Raw genomic sequence first — 21,018 nt, forward strand, 5'->3', positions numbered from 1 at the left:
GCTTGAAAAAATAATAGTGTAAAATATCTCACTGATTCGCTTTACTTCTTAAAATGTGGCCTAGAAAAATTAAAACTACGTAAGTGGATCTTAAGGTTCTAGATAGTTCCTTTGGACATTCATTAGAAACAATTTTTTATATGTGTAGTTTTCATTTTAGGCCCCCACAAAGAAAGTAAGGAGATCTTTTCTCTTACTTGTATCTTCCTGTCGAAATATGCAAATGAAATTGAACAAAATATATTTGGAATGTTCAGGTCTTTGCATAAACAACTCAAGCATAAAGTTTTTTCAGATTTTTTATTTATTTCTCAGGAAGCCCCTGTATTGCTACCTTTTCTCAGCCCTCCTCCTTTTTCCTTTGTCTGTAGAGCGAGAGACCCTCCCTGACAGGCAATGATGCGGAAATGCCACCAGAGCCTTTCATGTTTCATTTTCATGAACCGGGTACCAGCATTTGGGGCTGGCCAGTTTGTTCCCCTGGGACCTCTAACCCATTTGGAAATGGATGTGCCATTTTGACAGGACAGTTGTGCCCTTTGGTGTCGCCATGACCACCAAATTCCTCGCCCCGTGTCCTTTCTGTCTCCTGGCTCTGCTTCCTAGAAGGCTTTCTGCCATTTTGCTCAGACCCAGTGAACTGTGTGGCCCTTTTCTAGCCAGTCCAAGCAGGTTTTCTCTTAGCACAGCCCAGTGAGCTGCCCAGTATTTACTTTCCCAGTTCTGTTTATCATGACAACTTCCCACAGAGACACAGAAACTGAGTTAACCACCAGCCCCCACAGCCAGCGGCACTTCCTGTCCTGGGCGCTGCCCAAGGAAATAATAAAGCAATTATTTCTTACTTGAAGCTGTGCATCTTGAAGGACGGGTGAGAGAGAAAAGGACATTTATTCATGCAGTTATGTTCCAGGCCCAGTTACAGGTGATTTGCAGATGGAAATATCGTTTGATATTCACCTTAGACCTACAAGGTCGCTTTCTTTTATTCTTTTTTTTTTTTTAATTTTTATTTATTTATTTGGCTGCCTTGGGTCTTCGTTGCTGCGCGTGGGCTTTTCTCTATGTTCGGTGAGCAGGGGCTACTTTTCCTTGCGATACACAGGCTTCTCATTGCATTGGCTCCTCTTGTTGCAGAGCACGGTACAGGCTCTAGGTGCGGGGACTTCGGTAGTTGCGGCACGTGGGCCATAGAGTGCAGGCTCTGTAGCCGTGGCGCACGGGCTTAGCTGCTCCGCGGCATGTGGGATCTTCCTGGACCAGGGATCAAACCCACGTCCCCTGCATTGGCAGGCGGATTCTTAAGCACTGCGCCACCAGGGAAGTCCCCGCTTTCTTTTATTCTTATTTTGACTTATAGGAAGTAGCAGAGTTGTCTTACACCTCAGGGCCTCTGCTTAGGTTGCTATGGGTTTTGTCCCGCAGAAAACTCGTCTCCAAGAGGCAAATTGGGGCTGTGTGAAATTCAGCTCCTGCTCTATTCGCTAAGCCTTGGGCCCTGCTTGGGCCGTATTGGCCTGGAGGAAGGGATGCCTTCCCAAGTCACACAAAGATACCCTGCAGGCTAAGTACCCAGGTCTGGCCCAAAGCCCCACTCCATCCCTCTCAAAGTTCCTGAGAAGAGGGATGTTGCCTGCTCTTCCCCATGAGCCCTGTAGGCAGGGACCCAGCCACAGTGTCTGGAGGACAGGCCCTCGGTCAAGCTGGCTCCTCCTCCTTCCTCGGTTCACGCCATTCTTGGGCTGACAGATGCCTTGCTTGTCTTGTAGACTCCCAGCTGCAAAGTCATCACGTCTATTATAGGGAAGGCTGATCCATTCCACTGCTCACTGCAAAACTAATCAAGCTTCTTTGGTCCCACCCTACAACATCCTCTTACCACCTACTGCTATGGCACTCTGTAAGAGTCAATTCCTTTTTGGTCAATATACATTCATGGTAAAAAATTCAAATATAAAGGAGGATCCAGGGAAAAGTGAGTTTCCTTCATACACTCAATCCCAAGTTTCTCAGACTCCTTCCCCAGAAATAACCACTGTTACTAGTTTTTTTCTTCTTCCAGAGATATTGTATGCATAAACAAACATATATATATGTGTGTGTGTGTATATATATATATATATATATATATATAAAGTAACTCTCCCCCCTCACTTTAAAACCTAGATAATAGCATATTACACACATGTTGTCCAGTACCTTGCTCCTTCCTCCCATTAGTAATAGAGATTAGATAGTCTTTATATCTGTGCATTCAGATCCACCTCATTAAAAAAAAAATCTCATAGTGTCTGTACACTTAGATCTATCTAATTTTCTTAATCTCATGGTATAGCTGTATCACAGTGGTTCTCAATCTTGGGTGACTCTGTACCCCCTCCCCCTCCAGCCAGGAGATGACTTTGGTTATTACAACTGGGGGTGGTTACAAACATCCAGTATGGGTAGAGGCCAGGAATGCTGCTAAATATCCTATAATACACAGAACAGTCTCCCACAGCAAAGAATTATCTGGCCTAAAATGCCAATAGTGCCGAGACCGAGAAATTTTGCTGTATAATAACTCAGTTAACCAGATCCCCTATTGATAGGCACTTAGGTGGTTTCTAATATTTTGATATATAGACAGTGCTGCATTGACAATGGTATACATTGGAGTTCTCAGTTGCAGATGATATAATCTATTTTAGTTTAAGCAGAAAGGGATTATAAGGTGATGACTAAGTTTTTGAGAAGGTTAAGAGTCAAGTTTTGTTGCTCCCCAGCCGGTAATAGATACCAGGCTGAGGGTCCAACAACACCACAGAAAATTTCTAGTGGAAATTCCAGTGCTGTTGCCTCATGCCATTGACATTAGTGATACTAAGGATGTTATAACCTGCACAAGAGCTACCCCTGAAGGACCAAAGGCTTGGGCTGCTATGCTGGCCAGAACAGCTGAATGTACCACAAATGACTGCTGCCTCCAATCCTGCGTGATGCATCTGCTGGACAAAATTGGGCTGGAGATGATCAAGAGACAGGCGTGGAACTCAGGAGCATCGTGGCTGGACCTACACATCGGGGAGCTGAAGGCATGATGTGGATGAGATTCTCCAGAGCCAATTTTTAACTTGGAGTCTTTGCTAGGGGTCTGAGAATAGCATCAGGGGGGTCACAGATTTGGACAGAAAAGAGTATATTTAAATTTTTACTAACCTCCAATTGACACTTAGCATTTTTCTCAATCGGCTGTCTATAGGCAACAAACCACAGCAGTGTCTGGGTCTTTGACACCAACAGAAATCTCAGAAATTTTCATATCACATTGCAGCTGTTGCAGGTAACTTAAAACACTTTTTACATTCCGTTCTACTTCAAAATTCAGATATTATGCTATCAGGTCTGTATATTTGATCATGAAGATGTTTTTAAGAAATATTTTGATAACTCTATTTTCATTTAATTGGTTTCCTTTGTATTCTTACAATGTTTGTTTTATGCATTTAAAAATATTCTAAGAAGGGATCCACAGAATTCACTAGACTCTGGCACAAAAAGAGGTTAAGAAGCTCTCATCTGGAACTAATCACAAACTCAACTGCCTCCAAGGGCCAGGTAGAGGCCTGAAAACCAGGACCTGCTTTGGTTTCTTACGTTTGAAGGGAAGAAATATTTTCCCTTGCTTTTAATTCCACTCTAAGAACAACTACGTTAAACACCTGATATAAATGGCAATTGACTCTGGCTTCCATGTCAGGAATACTAGGAAGTAATGGAGACTCTGGTCGGTTGCAAGCACATGCCCCAGCAGCTTCTTGTCCCAGCTGACACTTGCCCTGCGGGAAAGTGGGCCCTGGATGGCCAGAGCCTCCAGTTTTCAAGAAAAGCCAGAAGTTTGGGTTTTTCTCTATTTTTAGTGTTGGCAAATGGTTAAAAAAATTAAAACCAACATGTAGGCTACAGACAACCTGTCTGTGGGCTGCATTTCACACCAGGCTGCAGTTGGGGCTTTTGAGTCTCGAGGAAGAAGCAAAGGAGGCTGAAGACAGAACTCTGGAGAGCACTGCTATCTGCAGGGCGAGCAGAGGAGGAGAATGCAGGGAAGGAGCTAAATGGACAGTGGGAAAGGGGGGAGGGCCCGGAGCAGGGATGCCAAGTAAGGAGACTTTTAAGGAGTGAGAGGCCCCCGTGTTTCGTGAGTCAGGAGAGGTTCACTGAGAGAGATAAGCCTGGAGAAACAGTCACTTGAGGTTGCCTTTCACAAGTCACAGTCTGAGCCTGTTACTCCCTGCCATGCTGCTGCATGAGTGCCCTTCCCCACCCACGCCTTTGACTTTGCCATTCCATCTGCCTGTTACACCATATCCTCTGCTGCTTGGTGAACTCCTACTTATCCTGTAAGGCCTGGCTTCAATGTCACCACCTCTTTTTCCTCTTCTGCGGTTGTCTACCTGATGGATGACTTGCTCTCCCAGAAGAGTTTCCACAGTCCTTGATTCCATGTTACAGCACTTACCACATTTGATTCAAATACACTTTGGGGTTTGTGGGGTTTGTGGGTCTCACCCACATCTTGCCCACTGGCTATAAGGTCTTGTGGCTCAGGGACTGGATTTTTTTATCCTCTTCTCTCTAGGTCTGCCCCAGGCTTGGTACATATTATGCAGTGCTCAAGCGACGTTTGCTGAAGCACGGGGGTTAAGAGCCGGAACTCTGAGCCAGGCTGCCTGCGTTGGGAACCTGGCTTTGCCACTTTCTGTGTAGCCCTGGGCACAGCTTTTTACCTTTCCATGCCTTTTTGTTCATCTGTAAAATGTAATCCTCATGTCAACATTTTATTGTGAAGAATAAGATTAAACAAGCTATCCTTACAGCACTCAGAACACTGCCTGAAACTTAGTAAGCCTTATCAAAGTGTTATGTTATTATAAATATGTTATATATAAATATTATTATTATTATATGTTAGCTTTGTTATTAAATTGCTTCATCTATTTTGTACACTAATGCATCCTCAGTACCCTGGACAGTCCCTGGAACACTGTAGGTACTTAATAAATATTTGTAGAATCAATGAATGAATGAGGGATGGACTTCCCTCTGTTTGCCCTCACTCAAGTGTCACAATGCCCTCCCAGTGGGGGTGGGGTGGGTGACAGGGTGTTCAAGGGCCATTAGGGCCTAAGTCAGGAATTTAGTAGAAGTTTGTGGGCATAGCCCACAATTATTTCTCTAGGAAAACGTGTCTAACCTACAAAGGAAGTTCTGGAACTCACATCATAGGTAAGCTGGGAAGGAAAATCCGCATGGCACATGTACCAGGAATAACCTCCTTTGTCTTGTTTTATTCGATACTTTCAAATTTCCTTCTCTAGGCAAGGCTGATTAGAGTGCAAGTTGCAAGTTAATTTGAATTTCACTTTTTGTCCTTGCTCTTATAGGGAGTGAAAAGGCTTCAGAACACTTCAAAGTGTTCGCATAACCAACATAAGGAGTGTTTTGCAGCCACACAGACCTGGATTCAAATCAGGACCGTTGACCCTTAGCTGTTCTATAATCCTGGATTGCCCTCAGCCTGAGTCTCATTTTTCTTACCTGTAAAATGGAGATAGCTTTACCTTCTTCATAAGACTGTAATGGGAAAGCAATTAATTGTGCATTTTGAAATCACTTCAACTCTATACAAATATCAGTTATTATTGGATCTCCACATTGGTTCCTCGGTAGGGTTTCAGGAGAATAAAGAGTAGCCCTTTATCAGTAAAAAGGCTGGGAAATCCCTGATCTAATCTCAGTGCTCTTTGAGATCCGGAGGGTTTGGGCTTTCCAGTCCAAGAGCTACTCAAGCCAAGCTACTCGCGGGCCAAGCCGTGAGGGTGTGGGTGGGCGATCAGTGCTTGACCAGACTGGGACCCATGCTTTCTTTCATGGCAAGCGTCACAATCTACAAACCCTGGTAAGGACTTCAGCAGACGCAAGCCTGAAAGACGATGAGTGAATACCTAGAGGCAGGGAGAGGGTCGGTGTGTGTTGTCGGTGGAGGAACACTAGAGCCAGAGAGGGGGGCTGGCGCCGGAGGGAGGATGCATTTGATGCAGTGTAAGGGGAATGGAGCGCAGGAGCTCTCCATCCTGAGCGAAAGTGAGGCCCAGTGAAAGGGGCCAGCCTGAGGAATTTCGGTTCCCGCCCCTCGGCTCCCGGCTTTGACTACAGTTCCGCCCGCAACCGCCCTGGGCCCCTCGCCCCGCCCCTAGAGGGTAATAGGGCTGTACCATTATGCCATCATAGGGGTGAGGGTGAAACGTGGGCTTAGTCCTGAAAAGCAAATATAACCTCTTTGTCAGAATAACAGAGGATTATATGTATTATTTGCAAGGTTCTTGGTTAATACGCTTCTTTTCTGCCTGCTAGGGTCCTCTATACTCCCTGAAGAGTTGCAGGAGTCGGCCACGATTCCCCCTTTCCTTTCCGCAGTTGGTGCGTTCCCCCGGCATGCGTAGGCGGGGAGGCGTACATAAACCTCGACGCAGGAGGCGGGGCTGCTCAGTCCTCGAGGCGTCGGTGCTGTGGTATTGGAATCTTGCTGATTGTCGGCCTGTGCGCGCGTGCGCGGACATGGCCTCAAACGGTATGTAAGGGCGCGAGGCGGCGGTGGCGCGCCGGCCCCGGGCCTTGTTACCTTCCAGTCGGGCTTTTGTTTTTCGGTGGGACCTGGGCGGCGATCGCGTGTAGGGTCTTCTCGCAGCACTGGCGGGAAGCAGCGGAGAGGGGTGGAAGGGGGAGGCCGATGTCGCCATCTTGTTTCGCTCCTCTGGCGCCTGGCGCGGGGCGGGAGGTCTTCCCTTCGCAGCCCTTTTCCTTGAGGTGAGGGTTGGGAGGGACACTTCTTGGTGATTGGAAACGTGAGGCATGGATGGAAATGCCCGGTCCCTGTAGCCTTTTCTCCTTCTCATTCCGAGCCTCGCGCTCGGGCCCGCTTTGTCGCAGTGCTGCATCCGGGCATTCGGAGCGCGCACGCGCTCTGCTGGCCCCTCCCCCCTTTCTGGCGGCGCGAACCCCCCCTCCCGCCTCGTGTCGGCCCTGCTTTTTGTCGCGAGACCCTTCGCTGGAGGCTCCGCGGCGCGCGTCCGGTTTGGGCCTCGCCCCCGGGGTCCCTCGGGAAGGGGCGGGACCGCCTCGTTCCCGCCTCGCTTGCCACGCGGGCGGGGGCGGAGGCTTGGGCCCGCTTAACGGCTGGGGGTGGTCCAACGGACTTGGGGACCCGGCCCGAGGCTTTTCCCGCCTAAATTTCCTCTCTCGGAGGTGGTTACTGAAAGGAACGGCCGCCCGAGGCCCCACCTTCTCCCGGTCCTTTTGCTCTTTTCTGCGGGAGGAAGCGCCTCGTTTCCTGTACCGGCGAGACGAGTGGATCTGGCCAGTGCGTCTAACATGTGGCGTTTTAAAAGCGCTGTCTCTTTCTTTGGTTCGCCGAGTCTCCCCACAGTCCCGAGGCAGGCAAGGAGGAGATAAGAAAACGCACTCGTGGGGAGCCACAGGGCTGGGGACTTGAGTACCAGTCGACTTGCCTCCCGAGGCGACCGCTCTTGATGGTGATCTCTGTTGTTTGGGATCAAAGAGCGCTCTTCTCTTGGTTAGCTAGCTTTGCATTAAAAGCTTCCGTTTCCAGTCTCCAAGATTGGGCAAAGGGTGAAGAGCGGCCTCTTTGGAGACATTCTTGTTTTTCGGATTGAGAAAGTGGAGGCTACGTTCCGAACAGTTCTGCCTCTGGCTTGAATTAAAACCTGTTCTGCTGAAGCAGCTGTGTGACTTTAGCTTGACTTTCGGTGATATCTTTGTCTTCGAGCGGGTGTGAGAAGGAAATGTGTGTAAATTTGTGCAGTTCCTGACATCGATTGAAGTTGCAGAAAATTGGAGCTGTTCACCAAGGCTCTTGCTTTTTCCAGTACTTAAGACTTCTTGGTCTCTGTAGAAATTCGCTGTTTCTTTGCTTTTCTTTATTGTAAGAAAACTTGACTACGGTCTGCCAGATTGCTCCTCTCAACTAGGGTTTCATGTGGGAATTTATGCCTCGTTGACTTTCCTCTCTGGGGGCCCCAAAGCTAGCTTGAGTTAAGACTTTTCGCCCTAGTCTACTCTTAGGGATGGTTGAAGGTAATATAATTGTGTTTTTGTTTTTCAGACTATACTCAACAAGCAACCCAAAGGTGAGTGTCATTTCTGGGCTTCCAGAGTTTGTAAAGGGCGAGGGTGGCTAAGGTGTTTTTGTCTGAGAGCACGGTTTGTCTTTTTCTCCAGTTATGGGGCCTACCCGACCCAGCCTGGGCAGGGCTATTCCCAGCAGAGCAATCAGCCCTATGGACAGCAGAGTTACAGTGGCTACGGCCAGTCAGCGGATGCTTCAGGCTATGGCCAGAGCAGCTATGGTAGTTCTTACGGACAGACCCAGAACAGTGAGTCTCTTTTAGTGGGTCACCCCACCTCTTCCTGCTGTTTCTGAATGTTGCTTTTTTTAAAACCTAAGCAGTGCTGAAGTGTTTGCTTTAACCAGTCTATGACCCTTAAAGCACTTAAGCGTTTGAGTCCTTTCAAACAAAAATACTTAATTGGTTTGTAATTGTTTCCTATTATTTTCTTTGACTTTTTACTTTTCTATTTATGTTGCACTTTTCCCCATTTCCCCTAAGAGTGAAAGTGAAATGGGAGGGCGGGGTGTGTGTGTGGGGGAGTATTGCCTAAAGGGAGAAAACTTTTAGATACTTAAAGGGAGAAAATGGCTTCCTTGAAGATGTTTGAAGTCCGACTGCTGTATATCACATGATATACCAGGAGGTGGAATTTGCCCTGAGGTCCTGAAGTGTAAATAATATGGGGTTGTCTTATTGGTACTGCACACATAATGGGCAGGTTAAAATGCTGTTAATTAATAGGGATCTCTTGGGCTGTGATTAGTGGTGGTCCTGGAGGCTGGCTTTGGTGTGGGTGGGATGAGATTGGAACTCAGAAGTTGGTAGAAGTTGGAATATTAAGCTTTAAGGTAAAAGAAGGGTAATTTCTGACTGTGAGTTGCAAGATTTCCAAGCATCTTCTAAGAGGTTGAGTTTTCAAGTATGGGAAGCATTAGGTGGTATATAATGTTTTCTTCAACCCATTCCCTGCCTTTTCTCTTTCATCATAGTTTTTGTGACTTCCTTTTTCTTCTAGCAGGCTATGGCACACAGTCAACTCCCCAGGGATATGGCTCAACTGGTGGCTATGGCGGTAGCCAAAGTTCTCAGTCGTCTTACGGGCAGCAGTCCTCATACCCTGGCTATGGCCAGCAGCCAACTCCTAGCAGCGCCTCGGGAAGGTAAGGAGTTGTGGGGAGAGGGGAGAGGACTGAAAGATTAGGGGTGCATGAGTGAGCATGAGGACTAACGGGGGTGGCCTCTGTTGGGTACAGAGAATGGGGTGTACTGAAAGTGAAAGAAGGTTTTGGACATGCTGGCATTATGATTCTGTTTTTTCCTTTTCCCTAGTTACAGTAGCAGTTCTCAGAGCAGCGGCTATGGGCAGCCCCAGAGTGGGGGCTATGGCCAGCAGTCTGGCTATGGTGGACAGCAGCAAAGCTATGGACAGCAGCAAAGCTATAATCCCCCTCAGGGCTATGGGCAGCAGAACCAGTACAACAGCAGCAGTGGAGGTGGAGGGGGTGGTGGAGGTGAGATGTCTTCAGCTTTGTCTCATACCTGCTTTTTGTAAGGAATTGTATCCCGCTCGACCCGTTCCCTAAAAGGTTCTTAAAAATGTTGCGCTTTTGTTTCCTAGCTTCATTTTAATTTTTATTGTCATTTATCACCTGTGCAGTTGAACTGCTTTATGCCACCTCACAGTCTGTTTTGTGTTTCTTAAAGGCATCCTTTCTTTCCTGACAGGTAACTATGGCCAAGATCAGCCCTCCATGAGTAGTAGTGGTGGCGGCGGTTATGGCAATCAGGACCAGAGTGGTGGCGGCGGCTACGGGGGAGGCCAGCAGGACCGTGGGGGCCGTGGCCGGGGCGGTGGCGGTGGTTACAGCCGCAGCAGTGGTGGCTATGAACCCAGAGGTCGTGGAGGCGGCCGTGGAGGCAGAGGCGGCATGGGGTAGGTGTCTTGTGAGCCAGGGAGTAACATCACTGAGCAGTGTGAAGGGTTGCATGAATCTCCCTTGAAGCCTAGTCCCTTAGTGCATGGTTAGTCTTATTCTAGGGATTTGTGGGGGCTTTGATTTAGGAGCATTGACTGTTTCTTCTTCATACATCCCCATTTTATTTTTGTGAGAACTTGGGAACCTGAACTTCTACCCACACCTCTGTATAGAGATTTGAATACTGACATTTTTATTTCTCAAGAAAAAGAAACATGGGTGTATATGGATTGGAGTCATTGATATCCTAGGCAAGAAAAATGGAAGTAAAGGCTTCTTTCTCTGCAAGGGAAACCGATGATCCCACTCCTGGTAATAGGGAAACTTGTTACTTGTTACTTGTATTCCCATGTGTCCTCTGAGGAAGTTGTAAATGGTTAACCTGACTTGAGCTTCCAGGAATTGGCTACTCTCTCTTTCTGTATTCTGTAGTCATTTGAATCCACGAGCACTCATTTGACTGACAGTAATGATTTTGTGTGTGACTTGGTTCATGGGGCTATCTGAAGTGTGCAGACCTTTTGGACAAAATACAGTATGCTTGACAGTGGTATCCCACCTATTTGCTCCACTGTCCCCCTTCCTCTGGTTACTTGTCCAACTGGACCTTCTTTCCTCCCCTTCCTGCTGAAGTTGAAGTAAAACCTTAGATTTGATGTTAAAGCACTTGTCAAATCTGTTGGTAAATATGATTTGAAGGACCCTACTCTGTCTCCCTTGAGAGGGGAGGAATGTCAGTGTGTTATTCCTTTTTGGGAAAAAGTAGGTTTTTTAAAGAGTTTGTGTATGGTAAGTATTCAGAGGTGGGTGGGGGCAATCTCAAAAACCGTACAAAATAAGGAAAACTCTGTTGTGTGCGTGTGTTTAATGCAAAACTTTAAAAAGAAAAACAACTGTTAATGTGACTGTTAACTTGCTCTGCATTTTATGTGCCACAGGTATGAAAGGTGACATTGCAAAATACTCCGCTCTTCTCACAGTGTTAGAAGGGGTGACCCCGGGGGTGGGGAGAGATCAAAAACAGCTCAGTAGTTAGGGTAGGGCTTAGCTAAGTTTGTCTCGCTTTAAGGGGAAACTGCCTTTGGTTTTGACTTTTTATGGAACAGGGTTGGGTCTGCTTGCTGCTTTCAAAGCAAAAAACCACAAAAATGTGTTCAGGGCTACCCCAGCCTGGTGTGAAATGTCTTCTGGGTAAATCGGGGGTAGGGTTTTTAAACCAACTACTGGGTTGTCATCCACTCGCGACAAGAGGAAAAAACATCTGCTACGTCGGAAGAACGACCAAGGAAAATGGGTCTTTTTTTTTTTCCAGAGGAAATAGATATATAACCTTTTAAAGCAAAATCCTTAAAAATTGTGTCTGAGAAATTGCACACGTGTGTGTGACATGCTCAAAGGTCAGACAAGGGGTGGTCAGGAAGGGGAATGTATTTTAGTAGCCATTTGTATTATCATTTTCCCAAAACACCTACCCATGTTTGGGGAATGTTGAACAAAATCAAAAACCGCCCTTTTGTAGCCGTTGGAAGCTTCATGTCCTTTCTTCTAACTTGTCTTCTCCAGCGGAAGTGACCGTGGTGGCTTCAATAAATTTGGTGGTAAGTGAACAGAGTTTCCAAAATTCCCAACTCCCAGCAATGCTTTGTCTGATTGTTCATTTGCAGATGTCTTAACGTGTTTTAAGTGTCAAAGGTTTTGGAGTGTCCAGAACCACCTCCAGAAAGGGGTGGGGTAGAATGCCACCTGCTGCCAGATGTGTGCTAACCTGGAGGCAGGCAGGGGTAAGACTCAGCAGGCATCTGGTACCAATTCGGTTTGACCCAGGTTAAATAAGAGGTGTTTAAGTAGGCCTCTGACAGGAGTGTTGCCACACCCGGCACTTAGTGAGCACTGTAATGAGAAGCTGGAGAGTGTGCTGGGACACGTGGGGCCGACTTGGCTTTAGGACCCTTTTGATCAGTGTGTCCGAGGTTAGTGTGTGTGTGTGTGTGTGTGTGTGTGTGTGTGTGTGTGTGTGTGTAAAACAATCTCCAAATGTTTTAATTCTGGACGAGGGATGTGAACTTTTGCCCTGCCCTGAGGATGGTGAAGTTGGTATATATTTATATATTAAATACTGAATGGTGTCAATGCGATTCTACATACACGCATTTAAACTCAATTCAGATGGGCAAATAGAAACTAGCTCTGGGAAGGAAGGTGTGGACTACTTCCAAGAAAGGTTGGGAGTATGTGTGGCTCATGGGAAATAACCAGGTCTTAAACAGCACAAAACTGAATTCATGGAAAAATGGCAAATTTGAGAAGTCTCCCAGTAAGCCGGAACTTTTCTGGTTTGGTTAACTAACAAAAGGTTTCTTGATTTGTCTCAACATTTAAAGCCAAAGGCTTGGGTTCATGATTTAGGTGTCATTGAGTGTGGGTACAATATTTATTTATGATGAATTCAGATAAACTTTGGTCAAAGATGGTCTCTGGAAAAAAAAGAGAGGCTGCATTATGGAAATAAGATTTCTGGTCTGTTCCCTGGGACATGCTTAAAAAATACAATAGCTGTTATGTATGATTTTTATTTTCATGTGGTTTTGGGGGAAACAAACATGGTTTTAAGAATGGTTTCTAAAGATGAAATTAAAAATTGTTCTACAAGGGATAAGTGTCTTTGGTGTTAAAGTTTGGAGAAACTGTATGGATGCATATCACATTGCTGGTGGTGAGCCCATTTCTCTCTGGGGTGAGAGAACAGGGCCAAGCTATGAGTTGGTTAACTTCAAGGGGTCTCCCTCCTGGCCCTCCCAGTCTGTGCTGAGGACATTTCCCAGCCTGAGCTGGGGGAGGCAGCATTTTCTGAAGTGTGGCGTTGTCCCTGTGGGGACTCAGGTTACATACAGGTCTTAAGAAAAGGGGCCTCTGTCTTCCCCAGACCTGCCTAGGATTTTTCTCTGGGCAGGCAACCCAGGACAGGGTTTGGAGTGAGGCTGTGAGCACTTACCTGATATTTTGCAAAAGTTTGGATTTGGTGTGAATTTTTCTCCTTGTCTTTCTCAGCCTGTTGACTAACGGCTCCTCTTTCCTTGTTTTTTTGTTTTTTGTTTTTTTTTCATGTCACTTAAGGCCCTCGGGACCAAGGATCACGTCATGACTCTGGTAAGTCCAGAGGTGGCATGAAGGAATGGCTCAAGTGGTATCAGGACTTTTCCTGGATGTTCTTTGAAACTTAAAGGGATGTGAAGAACAGGGGTAGAGAAGAAGGAAAATGTGGGGAAGGGAGTTTAGGTGTAGCTGTACTTAACAGTGATTTATAAATGAGCCATGTATCAGAAATACCTGATGTGGTGATTTCCTCTCCCAGCAATTTAGTAGGTCTGGGAGGAGCCCAAGAATTTGCATTTCTAACAAGTTTCAGGAGATGCTGATGCATCTGTGTGTGGACCATAATCCTGAACTGCTGGTTCAGTTAAAGCAGTGGCTTTTAAAAATGGGGATCGTAACCAAATTATTGAACGAAAAAGACACAGAAAGGGAAGCACTTAGTGTATTTTTTGTTTTAATTATGTTTATATACTGGATTTTAGTGTAAAATAGGTTTCTTAATTTGGGGGTCTTAACGTTGACAACTGGTGTACTTATTGTGTGGTTGGGCAGTTAACTCCTGAGCCCTGGTTTCTTTAGTGAGTATCAACATGTTTCAAAGGGTAGTTGTAAAACTAAATTTAAATTTGTGAAGTGGCTGGCATATTGGTACTCAGATAATAAAATAGAAGGGATGGGGATTTCTTTTGTCTGACCTAAACCAAAGTATATTGCTTGCTTTAGAATTTTTCTTCTTTGAAAGCGAAATAGCAAGTATTAAAGTTAGGTTATTAAGAGTCACTGACTTGTTTTACCTTTGCTTGTTTCCTCTCCAAATTCATGTTTCTTTCTGCGTTTGACAAGCAGAACAGGATAATTCAGACAACAACACCATCTTCGTGCAAGGCCTGGGCGAGAATGTTACAATTGAGTCTGTAGCTGATTACTTCAAGCAGATTGGTATCATTAAGGTACTTGTGGAGCAGAGTGGGTGCTTTCTATCAGTGCTGCAGGCTTTTGGATTTCATACCTTAGTGGAAAAAAAAAAGTCTTAATGGTTGCCTGCTTAATTTGTTGAAGAAAGAACATTAGCCTTTGCCATTTTTTAAAGGGAATCACATTTTAACACAAAGGCACAATTGATAAAAAAGGGAGTGTCTAAAACTTTTGAATTTGTAGTCTATAATCTTTACTTTCATTTTTTAATATTGAAGTGAGAAACAGTTATAGTTGATGGCTTTAATTCAAGTTACGTGAAATAGAAAGGTATGGTTGTGATAGTGCTGTCTTCTTTAAGACTGATGTTATCTCACGTTGATTTTTTCAGACAAATAAGAAAACAGGACAGCCCATGATTAATCTGTACACAGACAGGGAAACAGGCAAACTGAAGGGAGAGGCAACAGTGTCATTTGATGACCCACCTTCTGCTAAAGCAGCTATTGATTGGTTTGATGGTATGTATGCGGAGGCTGGCAGGGGTGGGGGACAGGGTAACTAGCTTTGGGAAACGGCCTGTGTTTTGAGGATTTCTATGAGTCTTCCAACACTCCTATTTTGGCGTGGTCTTATTTTTTCTTATGTTTCATGAGATTGTAAACATTTACAAGAAGGCAGAGTCTTCTCTTGATTGTACCAAGTGTGTTTTTAGACCCACAGGTCTTAATAAAAAGTCTCTTTATACCTCCTTTATTTCTTTAGGTAAAGAATTCTCTGGGAATCCTATCAAGGTCTCATTTGCTACTCGGCGAGCAGACTTCAATCGGGGTGGTGGCAATGGTCGTGGAGGCCGAGGGCGAGGAGGTGAGGATCTACTTCTGCTGGCGTAAGAGGTGATGGGGAGAGAAGGGAGAGAGGGTGGTAAGGGTTTGCATAGGAGAGAAGGTTAGGTTAACCAGACTTGGAAGCGGAGCAGACGTATTCTTTTGTCTACACTAGGACCCATGGGCCGTGGAGGCTATGGAGGTGGTGGCAGTGGTGGTGGGGGCAGAGGAGGATTCCCCAGCGGTGGCGGTGGCGGTGGAGGACAGCAGCGAGCAGGGGACTGGAAGTGTCCTAATCCGTGAGTGAAACAACTTTAATTCTTTTCTCAGCCCTCTTACACGTGTGCCCTTTGGTACTATGGTAGAGCTTGTGTTTTCCGACTAATAGATGTCAAAGGTACACTTTGACAGGCTTGGCCAGGAGTCACCTAGGTGAGGTAGCTCTAGTGGGAAAGGTATTGGACTGGGTTCAATAACCTGCAGTTTTTGTCTGGCTCGCTCCTGAGAAACAAGCCTTTTTGCTTTTCCGAGGCCTCATTTTCCTCACGTATCCGTAAGGTAACTGGAGTGTTCGTAATTCTAGGTCTTGTCTTACCGCCCCCCGGCCCTGACTAATTGTCTTATTTTCCTCAGTACGTGTGAGAACATGAACTTCTCTTGGAGGAATGAATGCAACCAGTGTAAGGCCCCTAAACCAGATGGCCCAGGAGGGGGACCAGGAGGCTCTCATATGGGTAAGGAAGAGGCAGAGCTGGTGGTAAGGAGTTGGGATCAAAAGGAGGCTAGAGGGAAGGTAGGAGGAATTTGGGGGATGTGATATGGGGATATATCATATTTCTTTTTTCCTAGGGGGTAACTATGGAGACGATCGTCGTGGTGGCAGAGGAGGCTATGATCGGGGCGGCTACCGAGGCCGAGGCGGGGACCGTGGGGGCTTCCGAGGGGGCCGGGGTGGTGGGGACAGAGGTGGCTTTGGCCCTGGCAAGATGGACTCCAGGTAAGTAAGACTCTAAATTGAAATGAAAGTAGAGCAGTTGAACAGAGGTCATGGGATTGCAAGGTTTTGGGACAGTGGTTTCATTTTGAGGGCTAGGTTGGAAAGCTGAGACTGTAACCATAGTGGGTAGGGAAGGAGGGAAGGAAGATTATCTGGGGGAGCTAATCTGTAGACTCCCGCGTACTCTCTATACCTATAGGGAGATATGAGCTAGTTCTTGGGCTTGGGTAGCAGGGGCAGATAGGATTTCTGGGGTGGGGTGGGTAGAGAGGTTGGTAACTCAGACCTAATGGATACTCTTTCTTGCAGGGGTGAGCACAGACAGGACCGCAGGGAGAGGCCGTATTAGCCTGGCTCCTGAAGTTCTGGAGCGGCTTTCTCCTGTACCCAGTGTTACCCTCATTATTTTGTAACCTTCCAACTCCTGATCACCCACGGGTTTTTTGTGTCGGACTATGTAATTGTAACCATATCTCTGGTTCCCATTAAAAACCATCATTTTAGTTAAATTTTCTTCCTCTTCCCCCTCTTCACTGTCCTGGAGCGTTGATGTCCAGGTCAAGAATGTGGGGAGTGTTCCTCTTTCAGATCAACCTGCCTTGTGGGAACTGGAATAATTTGTTTGTTCCCGCTTAGCAGGAACTGGAATAAAGTGTTTGATACTTGTTTCAGGGAGAAAAGGTCAAGTGTATCCTTGAAAGTAGAGATTAAACTTTTCTGTTATGGTAAAAACTAGATGAATGAAAGTGGTAAATGAGAAACATGTGGTGTGTTGGCCCAGAATTGTCCAACCATTTGGAAGTTTTTCTTTTACCATGTTTATTCACATGCTGGTTTTAGTGAGTTTATTATAGTAGTTCTGTTCTTTTTTTAAGGCCTCTTGGCTCTTCTGGCACTTTTCTGAGTGGGGCTCAAACAAATTAGGTTGCTTTGGGGGTGGTATTCAAGGTTGATCGTGATTGGAGCACATAGTTATTAGCCAGTTGGGTGTTTTGAAGGAAGGAGAGTAACTGAGCACCTACTTAATGGCAGGTGTTCCGTGGCCTTGCTCACTTCATGCCCAGTGCATGGGTGATGTGGCTCTCGTTTCTCAGGAAATGGTCGACCCCAGGATGGAGTCCCTGTCTGATCACTTCATTTTCATTTCTTGGCATTTCGTTCTGAAATCATTGTTCTGAAGGGGACAGACTCCTATCCCAAACGTTGTTTGCCTAGGCCTTAAGAGGATGCTAAATTTTAGGGAAAGAGACTTGGGAAGGAGAGGAGATGGTAAAGGGGGGAAGGTTAGCTGGGAAAGTAAGGTAGAGGCAGTTCTTTATATTTCAGGGTGACCCCCCCATTAGTTTTCCTGAAGGTGGGGCTTTGGTAGGTGTCTTTAGGGAGACAGTGGTCTAGCTGGGTCATGTTTACATCCTGCCTATACCCAGAGGGCTGAGGTCATTGATAATTTTGAGAAAGGCAAAGGTTGGGGCCGATGAGTTGAAACCTCAGACTCCAGTGCCTGTCAACCTTAACATGCCTTTCCTGACCCCAAAAATTTCCCCCCTGCCTTTTTTCCAGCTCAGACTGAGTTTAGAAAACTTGCCCATCCCTGCCAAGCAGTTGAATTTTAGTTATACAGAACTGAAAATTATAGCCAACAGCAACAGGCTTCTTTGCTGTCAGAAGCACAGCTCGTAGAGTCCCTGGGACCCCTGGTGGGAAGTGCTTTTTCTCTTGGTTTAAAATTGTCAAGTATGCTGTAAGTGTTCTCTTCTTAGGAGTTGTTTCGTCTTCCAATCTCTGGTGACTTGAGATGGAAGCTGTGGCTTTGTCAAAAGGAATAGCTGCTTTATCCTCCCTACTGTGTGGAGGTGCTCTACCAAGAGTAGGTGGAGAATGGCTGAGCTGCTCCAGGCAGTGCTTTCCTTTGGCTTACTGAACTTCGTACGCTTGAGAAACCCTCAGAATTAGAGCCGAGGATATGGCATCGTTTCTCTCCCTGGTGTGTTCAGCTGCCTCTGCTTTCTTAACAGTGATGCTTGGTTTGAATGGCACTATCCATGTCTGAGAAGTTTATTGTGTGTGCTTCACCTGGTAGGGTTCTGGTGTTAGGGTTTGGTTGTGGTTCCTTCATCCCTACTGCTAGCGGTGAAGGAGGTTGAAGCTCTGGGTGAGACCCAGTTACTGACTGGGACTGTTAGTATTTAGTTTTTGTCCTTTAAAGGGCTTCAGTGATTGGTTTTGCTCTTAAGTAAAAGAAAATAGAGTCTCAAGTGTCTAGTGGGTAGATCCAGTTTGGAGTCCTTTTCCAGGAGAAAAGAATGGATGACGACAGAACTAGCAACAGAGGGAATGTTGTTGGTTCTGGTGCCAGCTTATCCATTGGCGAGAAAATAGGAGTGAGACCTCAAGGGGGTTGGACTTCGGGCCCTCTGCTCTTGGCTGCATTCCCTTGTAAGCACTAGGCCAGTAATAGCCAGTCATATTTCTCTGATGAGGATCTTAGGCTAGTCCTTAGAGATCTAAAGAATACATTATTACTGAATTATGGAAAATGGCCTGCAGTCTGGAAGCACTTAGGCGCCTGGCTTTTTGAATTGGGACAGGCTGACTAGGGAGAAGTGAGGAGGGTAGGTTGTGGTGGGGAGAAGTGTGCTGCGGGTCTGTTTGTTTCCACTGGTTTAGTTCTCAGGCTTTTCACCTTTTCCCCATCACATGCTGGATTTCAGTAACTTGGATATAGGGCTGAGGTTAAGTCATTGCTGGGTCCAGCTCCTGTGAGACTCAACACATTAACATCTTTATTTAGGCATGTTGCTTCCCACTTCCAGTCTCCTGTCAGTCTTCCACCAGGGGTTTTGTAACCAGGTCTCACTCCCTCTACTAGTCTGTGAGAGGCTCAGCTCAGTGTGAGGTCCCATCTGCAGCCATTCCTCTCCAGTCTTTTCAGAACTCAGACTCCCTTTTTTGCCTTTGGGCCCTCAATACTTAGTCTCTTTCCTTTCATCTTTAAATTTTATTTTGAAATAATTCAGACTTAGGTTTCCACAAAAATTATCTTGTTCAGCTCCCCATGCAGACGGTAATCTTCCTGGTGCTGGGGGTATTAAGAAATGAGGAAGTAGTGTCAAGTGGATCTTGCCAGCAGGTTTGACTTTTGGGCTTGTAGAAATTGTTTGGCCCTCAATCCTATGGTGTTAGCAGTTAGAGTTTTAAGAGACCATTGAATTTAAAATTCCTAAATTTTTTTTTTTGCGGTACGTGGGCCTCTCACTGTTGTGGCCTCTCCCGTTGCGGAGCACAGGCTCCGGACGCGCAGGCTCAGCGGCCATGGCGCACGGGCCCAGCCGCTCTGCGGCGTGTGGGACCTTCCCGGACCGGGGCACGAACCTGTGTACCCTGCATCGGCAGGCGGACTCTCAACCACTGCGCCACCAGGGAAGCCCTAAAATTCCTAAATATTTTTGAGGGAGGAACAGAAGTATGTCAGAGGAGTTTGGGTCTGGAAATAGTGCTCTGTGGATGGATTGTGCTCTCTCAGCTCCTTGGATTGTCTTGGGGTTGTAGTGCTAGCATGAAGGGCTCCTTTAACATGAAGGATAATTGAGAGCCACCAGTGTGGGGATTGGAGACAGGAAGGGAGCTTGGACTACGCGGTCGAAGATAGGGGATTCCTTGTGTGTAGTGGGGAACTGAGCTTTAGGCCATTGCCGGTAGAGAATGCCAAGGAGGGTGGGGTGGGTATGGGAAGAAGAAACTGAAGGGAGGCAGGAACCAGGCTTTCCAGGTAGCATTCTGCATGCGCACCTCAGGGTGGCAGCGTTGCACAATTGCACTGATTCCTTGTAGCTGTTCCGTGCAGGATCCTTAGGGCCTCACTGCAGCCTGCTTGAGGTACGAACCTGTCAGATTTAGCTTGATGGCTGTTTTTTTTTTTTTCCTCCCCTCTTAAACCAGAATTTGAGGGGAAATGGGCCCATCCTGTATAGTCTTTCCCTGAGTGACAAGGCACATCCCTCTGTGAGGCGGCTTCTGCAAACCTGTCACAGGCTGACTGAGGTGGCAGAGCCACATTCTCTCTATAGCAGCGTGTAAGTTGAATACGTACCTGAATCGCTTGGCAATGTGGTTAGCACGTCGGTTCTAACTCAGTGTGTAGGTCCTGGTGGGGTGCTGCCACCTCTGGCGATGCTCTGAAGTTCTGCAGAGACTCCTTTTCTGCTAATTCCCCCCGTCATGTCTGGAAAGGGGAACTCAAGTTTTGTACAGAACTGTTCATGTAGACAGTTTAAGCCAGGAGCTAAGAAAAAGGTCACTCGTGGAAGGCTGGGTCCTGGATGTGGGTTTTTGTTCTTATTAGCACAGGCCCAGTGGACATTACTTGTTGATCTGCTTTTTTTTTTTTCCAGTCTTGTGATGCTTAGAGGTTTGAGCAGAAAATGTTGATTGTTTCAGACTGAGGAGCCTAAGCCATTGAGCAGCTAGGAGCAGAAACATCCTGGAGATCACTGTTGACACCAGTGTGTGCTCACTGTGGGCCAGTTGATTTTAGGTGATGAGCTGTGTCCTGTTATCCCTACTTTATAGATGGGATGCTGAGGTACAAACTGGCCTTAAGTCTCATAACTGGTGAGTGAGGTAGAGCAGGGATTTGAATCTGTCCTTTGGCTGCAGAAGTGTGTCCTTAACCAATATGCTGAGGCTGGTAGAACTCTGAGCCTCACCCTTCTCCCCGCCTCCCCCACCAAATAAAAAGGAAAAAGAAAGCCCCCAAGAAGTCTTTCAACTTCGGGGAGCTGTTTCTTAGAACTGTGTCTTTTGCCTCAGGCTTGCACTAGTTTTTGTAGCTGCTCTGTTTGAGCATCTGCTGTGCAAGGAAGTGTTATGGCTCCATATCATGAGAAGCATTAGGTTCCTATGAAGTGTAAAAAAAAAATCCTCTGTTAGGACAGTAGACATACACAGTAACTGATGTTAGTATTTTTCACATGCAAGGCACTGTACAGAGGTTGAAAAGATGTCTTTTTGTGGGGATCTAATGGGAGAGTCCTGTGTGAAAG

At 46.4% G+C, this 21,018-nt stretch overlaps 1 protein-coding gene across 2 annotated transcripts; it reads left to right on the forward strand.

Annotated features, from left to right (window-relative positions):
• The first annotated feature begins 6,529 nt into the window (after nucleotides 1–6,529).
• On the forward strand, nucleotides 6,530–16,485 carry FUS (FUS RNA binding protein). Of its 2 annotated transcripts, none has more exons than XM_012532761.3 (15): nucleotides 6,530–6,610; nucleotides 8,162–8,186; nucleotides 8,278–8,432; nucleotides 9,184–9,328; nucleotides 9,498–9,679; nucleotides 9,894–10,101; nucleotides 11,708–11,742; nucleotides 13,259–13,291; nucleotides 14,084–14,187; nucleotides 14,544–14,673; nucleotides 14,918–15,019; nucleotides 15,155–15,278; nucleotides 15,613–15,713; nucleotides 15,829–15,976; nucleotides 16,286–16,485. In XM_012532761.3, the coding sequence occupies exons 1-15, from the start codon at nucleotides 6,598–6,600 to the stop codon at nucleotides 16,323–16,325; spliced, it is 1,545 nt and encodes a 514-aa protein (XP_012388215.1). In that variant the 5' UTR covers nucleotides 6,530–6,597; the 3' UTR covers nucleotides 16,326–16,485. The 2 variants fall into 2 exon arrangements, with proteins under 2 accessions (XP_012388215.1, XP_012388216.1); XM_012532762.3 differs by having other exon boundaries at nucleotides 6,552–6,610; nucleotides 9,187–9,328.
• Nucleotides 16,486–21,018: the final 4,533 nt, after the last annotated feature.

Source organism: Orcinus orca, chromosome 16 (genome assembly GCF_937001465.1).
Source record: "Orcinus orca chromosome 16, mOrcOrc1.1, whole genome shotgun sequence".
NCBI lineage: Eukaryota > Metazoa > Chordata > Mammalia > Artiodactyla > Delphinidae > Orcinus > Orcinus orca.